The sequence below is a fragment of the Corvus brachyrhynchos genome, unplaced genomic scaffold, assembly GCF_000691975.1.
Source record: "Corvus brachyrhynchos isolate BGI_N302 unplaced genomic scaffold, ASM69197v1 scaffold56, whole genome shotgun sequence".
Classification (NCBI taxonomy): Eukaryota; Metazoa; Chordata; class Aves; order Passeriformes; family Corvidae; genus Corvus; species Corvus brachyrhynchos.
The window spans coordinates 10,154,629-10,165,793 of NW_008238664.1; the positions used below are offsets into that span (position 1 = coordinate 10,154,629).

Genomic DNA, 11,165 nt, shown 5'->3' on the forward strand with positions numbered 1-11,165 from the left:
ACTGGTGACTGCCACAGTAGCAGGTGAGTTGGGGGGGCTTGGCCACCCCCTCCCAGCCTCACCGTACCTCTGTGATCTCTGTTCCAGGGAAAGCACTATTTACACATGGCAAGCAGGCTGAAAAGTATCCATTATGTAAAATGCTTGGGGTTTGGTATGGCCAAGAAGTGGGGATAGAGTGGAAGCTGAGGCTGTGGTTCCCCTGGGTACCTGGCACACTGTGGCAGGGCACCTGCAATGTTGGAATTTTTGCTCTCAGTGCTGGTGTTAATGTAGCAGGTGTTTTCCATAACCTTCACAGTTGTTTCCTCTCCACAAGCAAAATATGGGCCTCAGGGACATCTGAGTGAGAGGAGACCAAAGGCTTAATATTGCTGTTGTAACTCAGCTTGTGTTGACTGTGCTGGGCTTGGAGTCAAGCTCTGACTTTTAGAAGACTGCACATTTTAATAATACCCCACTCTCCAAATCAGACATGTTGCTTTTTTTACCAGACTGAAGATATTTGTGGTATATAAATCCCTATAACATATTTTAAACCCAAAATGGATTCATGATCCTCTCTGACAACAATCCACCTGTTCACCTTTCAAAACTGCCTCTTGCATTTACCGTCATTAAGACACACAGTCACATTGTACCTGGAGGATGGGTTGGTAGTAGGATGGCCCTGCTTTCTGCTGGCTCCTAGAGGAAGGTTGACCATCTCCCTTTCCCCTCAACAGCTCAGACGTGACCTGGCACAATGAAGCACCTCCTTTCCAGGCAGTGCTCAACGAGAGCGAGCCCACCTGGGGCTGGGAGGATGAGCAGGGCTTCTCGGCACTCCGGCACTCTGGTAGGACTGTGGCTTTGCACGTGTTTCACCTGCCCTATCCCTCCCACCAGCAGCCAGTGTAGATTTAGTCTTCTGCACTGGCTTGTAGTTAGCACCCTGGCAGTTGCAGGGGGGAATGGACATTCCCCCACTACCATGTGGAGGAATGTCTTTGTGACCACCTCCTTCCCCTCCAAGAGCCAGAGGAACCTTATGGCTCATCCAATCAATGCAAGGGTGTGCAAACCCCTTAGGCGGATGCTCCGTGCTGAATGCCTGCACCCAGCATTTAGCTGTTGTAAGGCAAGAATTTGCAGTCCCAGCTCTGAATTTCAAGGCTGAATACCCTCATGAATTTCAAGGCTGAATATCCTCGCATTTTACTTGACCATCATGTTTTAAAGGAATCCTTATATTCCCTAAAACTCAACAAACCAGCAACTCTTTTTAAAGGGTGGGGTTTGGCCCTTCACTAGCAGGTAGTTAGGGGATTTCTAGCTCACAATTTATTTCCCCAATACCCACAACAATTTTGGCATCACTTGCAGATTATGATGCAATTTGAGACGGCCTAGCATGCAGCGGGGGAAGTTATCTCCCTCCTGTGTTCCCAGCCCAGGGAGGTGCATGAAGGTTGGTGCGAGGCAGGCTGGCCCCGTGGGGCAGCGCCAAGCTGCCCCCCCTTCCAGCCGCTGCATGCAAGCAGGCAAGCGTCATTTCCTCCATTTTCAGAGAGCGGCTTGATAATATCTCGAAGATACAATAATTGAGTTAATTGAGGGGAAAGCTCCATCATTTGTCTGGGCGACTTCATTTTAAACGTAAATAAGTATATCATGTTATTCTTTGTTCTAAGATCACGGAAGTCATTAATCTGCCTTAACCTCTGCAACATTTCCTTTTGAAATTTTGTCTGGTACATTGCGGTGTGGAAAATACCAGAGAGAAAGATACGCATGTTATTTGCATCCCAAGGCAAAATAATAAGGCCTTTGTTTTCCTTCTCTTCTAATTGTAAACAAGGAGTAATTGCCCTTGGACTAGGATTCTGTATTCACTCTCAGTCTGAAAAGAGTTGCAAATTTGGCTTTTTTGCATGAGGCTTGTGGACCACTTGAAAAACCTCTGGCAGTTCCTGGGCTCTGCCTGCAAATGCTCCTGTCTTTTAACCACAATCCACACGCCATTTGCTTCCTTCTTTTTCCCCAGGTAAATGCGAATGTAAAGAGCAAGTTTTAGGGAATCCCAAGGTCTTCTGTGGGATGAAGTACACCTATGGTGAGTTGTGGGTGAGGTGGCTGTAAAGGGAGGTGCTGCAAGGCAGTGCAAAAGTGTATATAAAGCATGAGAGGTGCTGTGTGTGCACCGCTGCATCCTGGCAAGCCCGTGGGATACTTAGTCTAAAGGCAGATCTTCCACCAAAATATATAGGTATCATGGTTCCAAGTCAAGGTGGGTGAAGCATCTTGTTCTGTTACCCATCTCTCTTGCTATCAAAACACCCTTGTATAAATTCATGGGAGGACAAGAGCTGGAAGTGTCCCTGGGAAACTATAAACCACTGTTACCAAAAATGGGTCACTGAAACTATGTCCGTAGATGAGGTGCCCCAATCAGAGCCTAGAAATTACTGTGCCTGAATGATACCGAACGTAAGGAGGGACTGTGATCACCATCCATGGATAAAACAATTCCAGCAGCTACTGGGAACTTCCCCCTGTCAAAAAAGTTCAGTTGTTGCAATGGGGTGATATATATTGTCTATGTGTCTCTTGGATTTACATGAATGAGAAGAGGCACTTTGTTTCCCAAGACCTCCCCGGTGTGTGCCAGTGAATTGCCTCTTCATACTGTGGCAGAGCAACGAATGCTCTGTGCTGCACTCCCTTCCTTCATAAGGAATCTCTTGCAGGGGTCTCTTGCACCTGTTTCGTCTCACACTGAAGTTGAAAATGCAGAGAAGATAGCCCATACCTCTGCAGGCTGAGAAGCAACCCGCGAAGGGGAGTTCAAGGGGCTGCCAGTTGTTGAAATGTAGCCCTGGCTTAGTGATATTAGGAAAAAATTTGATTCTGTTCTGCTTTGCTTCCCAACCACGATAGTAACTGTGTTTAATCTTGCAAAAGATAAGAAATTGAAAAAAAAAGTCACAAAACCTCAAAGTTCATAAATCTTATTTAAAGTGCACTCAGGCTTCTCCCCCTTTCATCAGTCAACATGTGAAGGTGTCAGCTAAACTAGAGAGACAGATGAATTATGGGGCTCATCATGATCTCCAGGAGGCCACGGTGAGAGGCTGCCCCGAGCTTCCCAACATGAGTGCTGAATAAAGCACCACCATATGGCAATACCTACCAGTATAGGTTGGGTGGAGGAACTCAGCCCTGAGCCTCCACCACTCAGGGGCTCAGCAGTGGAATGCCAGGTGGTGGGAATGTGCCTGTGGGTATGGGTGAGCTCAAAATACTCCATAATTTGCCCCAGTCCCCACCAATGTCTCACTCTCCTCCACTGAATTTGGATTTGGCAGTTCTGCAAAGCAGCAGGATGGGATGAGGCACCAGGGTGGGATGAGGGCAGGTCCTCACACCCCTGCCTACTGCCTGGGCTGTCTGGGCTGAGCCCAGCAAAGCCTCCAGGTCCATCCCTAAATCCAGTTGATTTCCAAAAGAGCTAAGGAACCCAAAGGGTTTGCTGAGCTCTGGGGGAAAATGGGACCTCATGCCCTAATGGCAGTTCCAGGGGCCATGGCCAAAACAACTGGCAGCATTTCTGCCCATGGGTGTGGGGATGTATGTGCTCTCCAGCAGCTGTTCTGATCCTGGGCTCCCCAGCAAGGGGCCCTGGGCTAACTCCACTATAACAAAGCAATTGTCCTGACTGCTTCTCTCAGACACCAGTATTAGACCAGGGAAAAAAAGAGACCACTGTAAATAGTTTGTATAGTCCTCGTTTTGAATTCCTGTCTTCCCAGTGATCAAGACAAAGATCTTGTCAGCTCATGACAAAGGCTCCCATGCAGAAGTCAGTGTGAAGATCAAGAAAGTCTTGAAATCTACAAAGCTGAAGATTCTCCGGGGCAAGAGGACACTCTACCCTGAATCCTGGACTAACAGAGGCTGCACTTGTCCCATCCTCAATCCTGGTAGGTTTGACTCCCTGAACTGTACATTTCCACCACATATATACAGATTTCATTCCCAGCCCACTATCGCCTCATACCAATGAGCTGAGATTGCAGCCCAGTGTTGATTAAAAGTTACTGGCTTACATCACTTGGATTGCAACTTCAATCTCCACCAAACTGGAATTTCATAGAGAAAAACTTTGAATAGACTTTGAAACATACAATTCTCTTTATGTAGCATAGTAACAGACTTTCAGTTTGACCAGTCTCCGCTCCCAGAGGGAGGGAGGTGCACATCACACCACAATTGCATGTATATCTTTCAAAGCTAAAGCTAATTTGAATCCATGAAAACACATTTAAATCTAATTTGAGTCATGATACTGTACTGAAGTTCTAATCTAGACTCAAGGGAACATTTCTCTTTGAAACTAATACAAATTTACTTCTACAAGATTTGGAAGAAATTCTCTTATGCAGTGAGACGAGAGTTCCACAGTTTTTTCCCATCTTCTTTCACTGAAATGGAGTATAACCAGTGGTGGCTAAACAGTGCATGCAGTCTCCAGTATGGACAAGGACATGCAGATTCAGCAGTGTCTTCCACAGAGCAAAATTAAGCTCCAGCTGACACACCTCTCTTTACAACTCCAAGATAAATGAGCAGTTACCAACTAATTCAGATAAAAGGCTTTCTTTCCATAAGGCACATACACCACTGGGAAATTGGCAATGGAAGCATTGACTTAGGTGCTGAGACGTCCCTTTCATGTGCAGCACTAGGAACTAGGGGGGACAGGGCTGTCTGTGAGGCAGGGTCATACAGTAAGGTTATTCACTGATGAGGTGTTTGCAGTCTTCTTTCATGCCTGCAGGAGTGACTGTGTCTGGTTTTGAAGGCAAGCTGTTCTGATAGCACAGCTGTAGCTAGAAAGTCTTGTCAGGTGCAAAGGTCAGATGAATCAGCAGCATTAGGTAGGGCTCTACTGTTTAAGTGCAGTAAGACATTGGATATTGCTGGAACACCATAAATCTATAATCAAGTAGATACAGCTATTTTTTTTTTCCATATGCAATGGAAACACAAGCAAGAAAGAACAGATGCAGCTGCCTTAATATGAACCTGAAGGAATGCAATGGAAGCTGTTCAAAACTGAGCCTGCAGGGCAGCCCACACCTGACACCCAGCTTTGCTACTCCACTAACTTCAGAGGAGCTACACTGATTTTCCCCAACAGATGAAAAGACAGCATTAATCACAGAATCAATGAAGGTCTCTTAGACAACAGCAGAAAGGTGGAGATGCAACTGTCTTTAGTGATAGTCCAGGTTTCTGACACAACAAGGTGTTACTCCCTTGTTGCTTCCTTGCCAGCTCTCATGATTTACACTGCAAAGCTTGATATTGTTTTGAAATGCAGCTGCTGGTCCCATGAGTATAAATTAGTCTCAGCCTTCATGTTGAAAAGTCATGACGTTTGGTGCTAATAGGAAACCTGAAAACATCCGTTGAGTGAATCTTTAAGATTCAATAATGTCAAAGAGGGAAAAAAGGATCCCAGATGTTTTTTTAATTCATTATTTTCTTTAGCTACCACATTCATTTCTGAGTGGTTGGCAATATTAGCAGATTCAACTCTCTATCACAGTAAGAGCTTATGACCTACAGGTGAATAAACCAAAAACAGCTGGATGAAAAGTCAAGCTGACATAAAACAATTTTCTGACATACAGCTATAATGGAAATCACATCTTCCAAAAATATAGAGGAGATCAAAGATAAATATAAAAGTAAGACAAATGTGGTTTTATTCTGTTTTACAGAAGTAAAGGGATACCAAAAGGAGAGTAGGCTCTTAAAGGCTCTGACAAGAAAAGAAAACTCTAAGCATTTATTAAATCTCCATGGGCTATTTTCATATGAAAAACGTGCTTAAGTTCTTACAAGGGGAACCCTTTCACCACCCTTGCATACCCCTGCTCCCCACACACCCAGAGAGGCAGATTCTTCTTTTGGGGGACACTGAGCTGAAAGATTTAAAGGTCTTGCCTATTTGCAAGGGAACAGGAGCCCATTCCTTCCATGGCTCTGCCAAGCACAGACACAGAGAGGCAGAGAGCAGCCTGCCAGGGCAAACTGCCCAGCCTCAAGTCCTGGCTTGTGGCATCTCAGTCATTTGACTCATTTTAATTTTACAGTTCTGTAGCATCAGGTTGAAAATCTAGAAAGCACTACACGATCAGCAACCACAGCAATATTTGCTTGCTCTCTGAGTGTGTGTACCACATTTCTATCTCAAGGGAAATAAATTCAGGAACCCTTGAAAAGTGATGTTTGTAACAGCAAGATTGACTTGGCCAAAATCAATGTCTTGTGAAGGGCAATGGTGCCACACACGTATCCTGTGTTTACTTGGCAGAAGAGAGGATGTGTGTGCCCAAAAACTCAGATAAAGTAGAAAGCAAATTGTATTGAAATAAAGAAAAGCATACTTGACCTTTAACTTGGGAAGCACCCTTCCTTTATTCTGGACTGCAAAATGAAAACCCAAGACAACACAAGCGGACTCCCTGCTGCAGCCAGGATGGAGCGGGATGACTGAGAGCACCGGGGGATGCCCATCTCCTGTGCCTGGTTTGCAGCAGCACATCGTGCTCCCCAGACTGGTGCAAGTGGGAAGGGGGTACAGGAGGGATCTAATCCTGGCTATACCCTAAATGTGCTGGCAGGAAGCTCCTCCTGCCATGGAAGGGATTATCCTCCTTGTTATCCCCATTTATGGCAATTTGTGGCCCATTTAGGCTGTTTGGATCTGTGGCAGTGTTTCTTTAGCTAATTCAAGCCAAAGGCTTTGCTCTATCCCCCTGTTTAGCAGTTGTTACCTGGTTCCAAGCACTCTTTTGAGTTGTGTCCTGAAAGTCAAGAGCAGACCTGGATGCCTGAGGCAAGTCCTGCAGCAGGGCACCACAGGGACACAATCCAGCCCTTTCTGGCTGTTTCTGGACAACCAGATGAGGCTTTGTCAGATGCTGCTGTCATATCTCTAAAACATCTGGCAGCAGCAGAAATTAGCAGTTCTTTTCAGTGTGGCAGCTGCTCTTTCAGGCTCCTCTAGGGTACTTGTGCCAGCACATTTAGTGTTGCCTCTCATTGGGGTCTGGCATGCCTGTGCCTCCAAGCGGCCACTGGCCACTCCGAGCATGACACCAAGCACTGGACCATCCTGCACTGTTCCATTCCTGGAATTTGCTGAACTGATTCCCAGATTTATTCAGAGAGAAGTGAGGCAGACGACTGCCAAATGAAGGTAATAGCAGTTTCCAAAAGAGGTATAAAAACTTGCAGTGCTGCCCCCAGAGTTCAGCTTTCATTTATATTTAGAAGCTAACAAAATCATGTTTTGTGTACTGCATCTCACTGACAGGTAGCCACAGGGGTCATTTTTCCATAGGTACAGCTAGAGCTGTAGATATACAGATATATGTGAGTCAATATGTATAAACATTTCTTTGTGTAAGTGCTTTTTTACATGGGACTCGATATCCAGGCTGACTTTGCAGCTCAATGGGCCTCTTGAGCATGGTACTGTGCAGTCCCTGACCGCTTTGCTGGTTTGCAGGCTTGGAGTACCTTGTGGCAGGACACGAGGACGTCCGAACGGGCAGGCTCATTGTCAACATGAAAAGTTTTGTCCACCAGTGGAAGTCGGCTCTCGGAAGAAAGGTCTTGGAGATTTTGAAAAGAGACTGCAACTAGAGGTGTACAGCTGCCTAGGGCATTTCTTTATGCACAAAATGCAACAGCCTCCACAGAGAGAAGACCTCTAGCATGAAAACTGGAATGTAAGAAAATAGTGCCAAAACATGTAGTGAGGCATTCAGAGTTGTAGGCGCTGTCTAATTTAACCCTTTCTGGCCAATGTTCTTTCACTTGCCTATAGCTTCCTTGTCAGGGCCTCACCTGAGCCCTGCACATCGTTATCTTGAGGGAAACAAAAGGAAGGGTGGTGGATGCTTGTCTTGCTCCCGTGCAGTGTTGGAGCAGCTCCCATGAAGCCACTGATCACCCAAGACTAAATTGCCACCCTGGAAGAGCTACTGCTGAGAAGCAAAACACTGCCAGTACCACTAGCGTGGATCCTGAGTGGCTTCCAGAGGCTCCCAGAGGATGCTGAGGGGAAGGCAGTGGCCATAGCAGTGAGTAGGTGCTGGCACCAGTGTGGCAATGACAACCACTCTTTAGAAACACCCTCTTACAGGTTAGGACATGGCACTCATCAAAGAGAATTGGGTGCCACTTGCTTTTAACCTGTTTGCCCTGCTGAAGGTTTCAGGGGCTAGATTCTCTGCTGTTTCAGGGGCTAGATTCTCTGCTGTTGAGGAGGGAGCTGCTGGAGTGAATTGAATCCCTCTGCCTTGGCACAGGAGTGATGCAGGGCAGAGGCCAGCTCTCCACCCACTGCACGGCTGCAGAGAAGAGCCAGCTGCAGAGGGTGCAGCACCTCTGAGCTTTTGTCCCTGAAGTGTTAAAAAATGAACCTAGCCCTAGTGTAAATATTTCATTGTATAAAGCACTTTACTGCCTGCCACTTCACAGTGCAGGAAGTCTGATTGTGTTGGGGAAAGAAGAATTTGAAGGTGGCACGTGAAAAAAACTCCCTGAAACAGAAGCACTCCTGAAGACCCCCCGCAGTTGGACAGCATTAACAGTATAAAGGGAATGGCCAGCCTGGCACTGGCCACTCAGAATATCTGAGGATGCAATCTGAAAGATAAAGTATTTGCACTGAAGTCCTTTCTTCAGACCAGCACTTGGACCCCGTGGGCAGGACTCCAGCAAGACTTTGCAAACAGAGTGAGGAGAAGAAGAGACTGAGATAAAAATGCAATTGCCGGAGGAGAAAAACTCTGACTGCAGGAAAAGGAGTGGATGCGGAGAATGGAAAGGACTTGCATTCACATATCACAACCCAGCGATTCATGGTGGGCCTGGAGTTTATTTTATTTTTATGTAAGTATTTAAAACTGAACATTTTATTTGTTTTCTTCTGTGTTATTGTTTGCAATATATGCAGCCATTATACTTCCTCATTAACACCAATATGAAATATAGCACAGTTTACTGCAGTTTTCAGCACTAAAATATATCTTTTCTATAAAGCATCTTTAAACCACATTGTATAGAGTGTAATTTCGTTCATGAGTGTGAGGGGAAAGAAGACATACAACACCAGAAAAGTTAGGAGTCTACCAATCCACTTTACGTATGTATTTTTCTTTCAAGGTCCTGTGGACTTGCAAAAAAAAAGATACTATTTTGGTAAATTTTTTTTGTATCTCATGTATGTAATAAATATAATATTTCAACATCTTCTTCTCCTGTTACTGCTTATGCCAATGGCAGCAGGGTCTTCATGCATGCCCTAGAGAGCACAAGCAAAGATTGCACTGGGTGAGAAGAAGCTGCCATGGGGGATATTTTCCTTTCTGGTTGGGGGGTAAAATTCAACACGTGGAAAGAAGCGAAGTAGCATGGATGGCTCACAAAAATCCCATTTCACCCCTTGTTTTGGGAGGTTTATAAGCTCTTCACATAAGAAGGGGAATTGTACCTATATATTTTCAAAGGTGGCCAAATCCTTGCCTCCACACAGGCTTGAAGGCTGAGCTGCTGAGCAGGTACTTATAAGAAGCAAGTCAGGGATGGCAAAAGTAAGATTTGTTTCCTACATTTGAAACTACTAAGGGGAAAGAAAAGGCTATGGGAAACAAGTGCTGTGGCAAAAGCTCTGTAAAAACACTGCAGAGTGAAGTCAAGCATCAGAAATTAGTGGCTAGGGGGTCAAGACCTAATCTGCAGTGTGGGCAGCAGCTCCCCAGGTGGGCGGTTAATCAGTGACTGTGGCAGCACCCATCTCCCTGGCAGAGCAGAGCACAGGGACAGGCTCTCCTATGGAGGCTCTCAGACACTAAGAGCTCTGATTTAAAACTGTGGGTTTACCTGCTTGACAAATTTTTAGCTTTGTTTTATTTTAATGCCACTAAAAATACATTTGCAATGGCTAGCTGATTAATGTGACCTTGTGAAAGCTGGAGGGTGTGAGCCCACCATCCCAGCCAGCTCAACATCTGTAGGAAACCAGGATGGCTTTGTTGGCAGTGCTGCTGATGGCATCTTGTCTGACTCCTGTCCTAGCCTTGGAGCTGGGCACTGATGGTTTTATGGAGGAAGGGGGTTAACTTCTGTGGGGCAAATCTGCCCATAAGAAATTTCTGTCAGGGGGTTTTGGCTGGAAGAAGTGTCCCATTACCCGGAGTGGGTGAGCTGGTTATCAAAGAATCACAGAACCAGTTGGGTTGGAAAAGACCTCTGATATCATTGAATCCAAGCTTTGACCAATTGCCATCTGATCAGATAGAAAATGGCACTAAGTGCCATGCCCAGATGTTTTGTGAACTCCTCCAGGGATGGTGACTCCACCAGCTCCCTGGGCAGCTCATTACAATGTTTAACATCCTTCCTGTGAAAGAATTTTTCCTGAGGTCCAACCTGAACCTCTCCTGGAACAGCTTGGGACTATGTCCTGTTGTATTGTCTTGTCTCCTTTCAGGTGATTGTAGAGAGAGATAAGGTCTCTCCTGAGCCTCCTTTTCTCCAGGCCGAAGAACCCCAGCTCCCTCAGCCACTCGTCACAGGACTTACCCTCTAGACCTTTTATATCCCTCTATTCATATGAGATCACAAGATGGCCAGCCAGGCCCTCCTTAGCAGGAAAAGCTTCTTTGGGCAGTAAGTCTTTGCAACTCAGTGAGTTAATGGAAGCAGCCTGCCTGGTTTATCTGTTTACTCCCCTCTGTTATGTGTATGAGAAGAGGATACCTGTCTCTGCCCCCCTGAAGAGTAGATGTATTGCTTGATGATTCCAGGAGTACCAATACCTTGTCCAGTCCTTCTGTGTGACAAGTATCAGTGGCAGGAAAACCATCCCAGTCATGATCAGAGTTGGCAACAGCACTCACAGAAGTTCTTCCAGAATTGCCCCGCTGATGCAGGCAAAGCTGGCAGCTGAGGCCAGGCTGCCCTTTCTGGATTGTGCTGCCAAGAGGGGAGCAGAGGTGAGTGCTGGATTTTCAGGAACCAAAGATGGGAACTGCCACAGTTCTCCCTAGGGCATCCTCATGCTGTCCTCATGCCTCACCTGCACCTAAAGAGCAAGTACC

General features: G+C 46.0%; 1 protein-coding gene across 1 annotated transcript in view; it reads left to right on the forward strand.

Moving 5' to 3' along the window:
* The window catches only part of NTN4 (netrin 4), a 44,551-nt gene extending 35,311 nt beyond the window's left edge, over positions 1-9,240 (forward strand). Inside the window, 5 exon segments of the mRNA XM_008636558.1 lie at positions 1-23; positions 726-838; positions 2,027-2,095; positions 3,792-3,962; positions 7,565-9,240. The exon segment at positions 1-23 is cut by the window's left edge and continues 28 nt beyond it. Of these exon segments, the coding sequence (XP_008634780.1) occupies positions 1-23; positions 726-838; positions 2,027-2,095; positions 3,792-3,962; positions 7,565-7,701 (513 nt within the window). The 3' untranslated portion in view covers positions 7,702-9,240.
* The last annotated feature ends 1,925 nt before the right edge of the window (positions 9,241-11,165 follow it).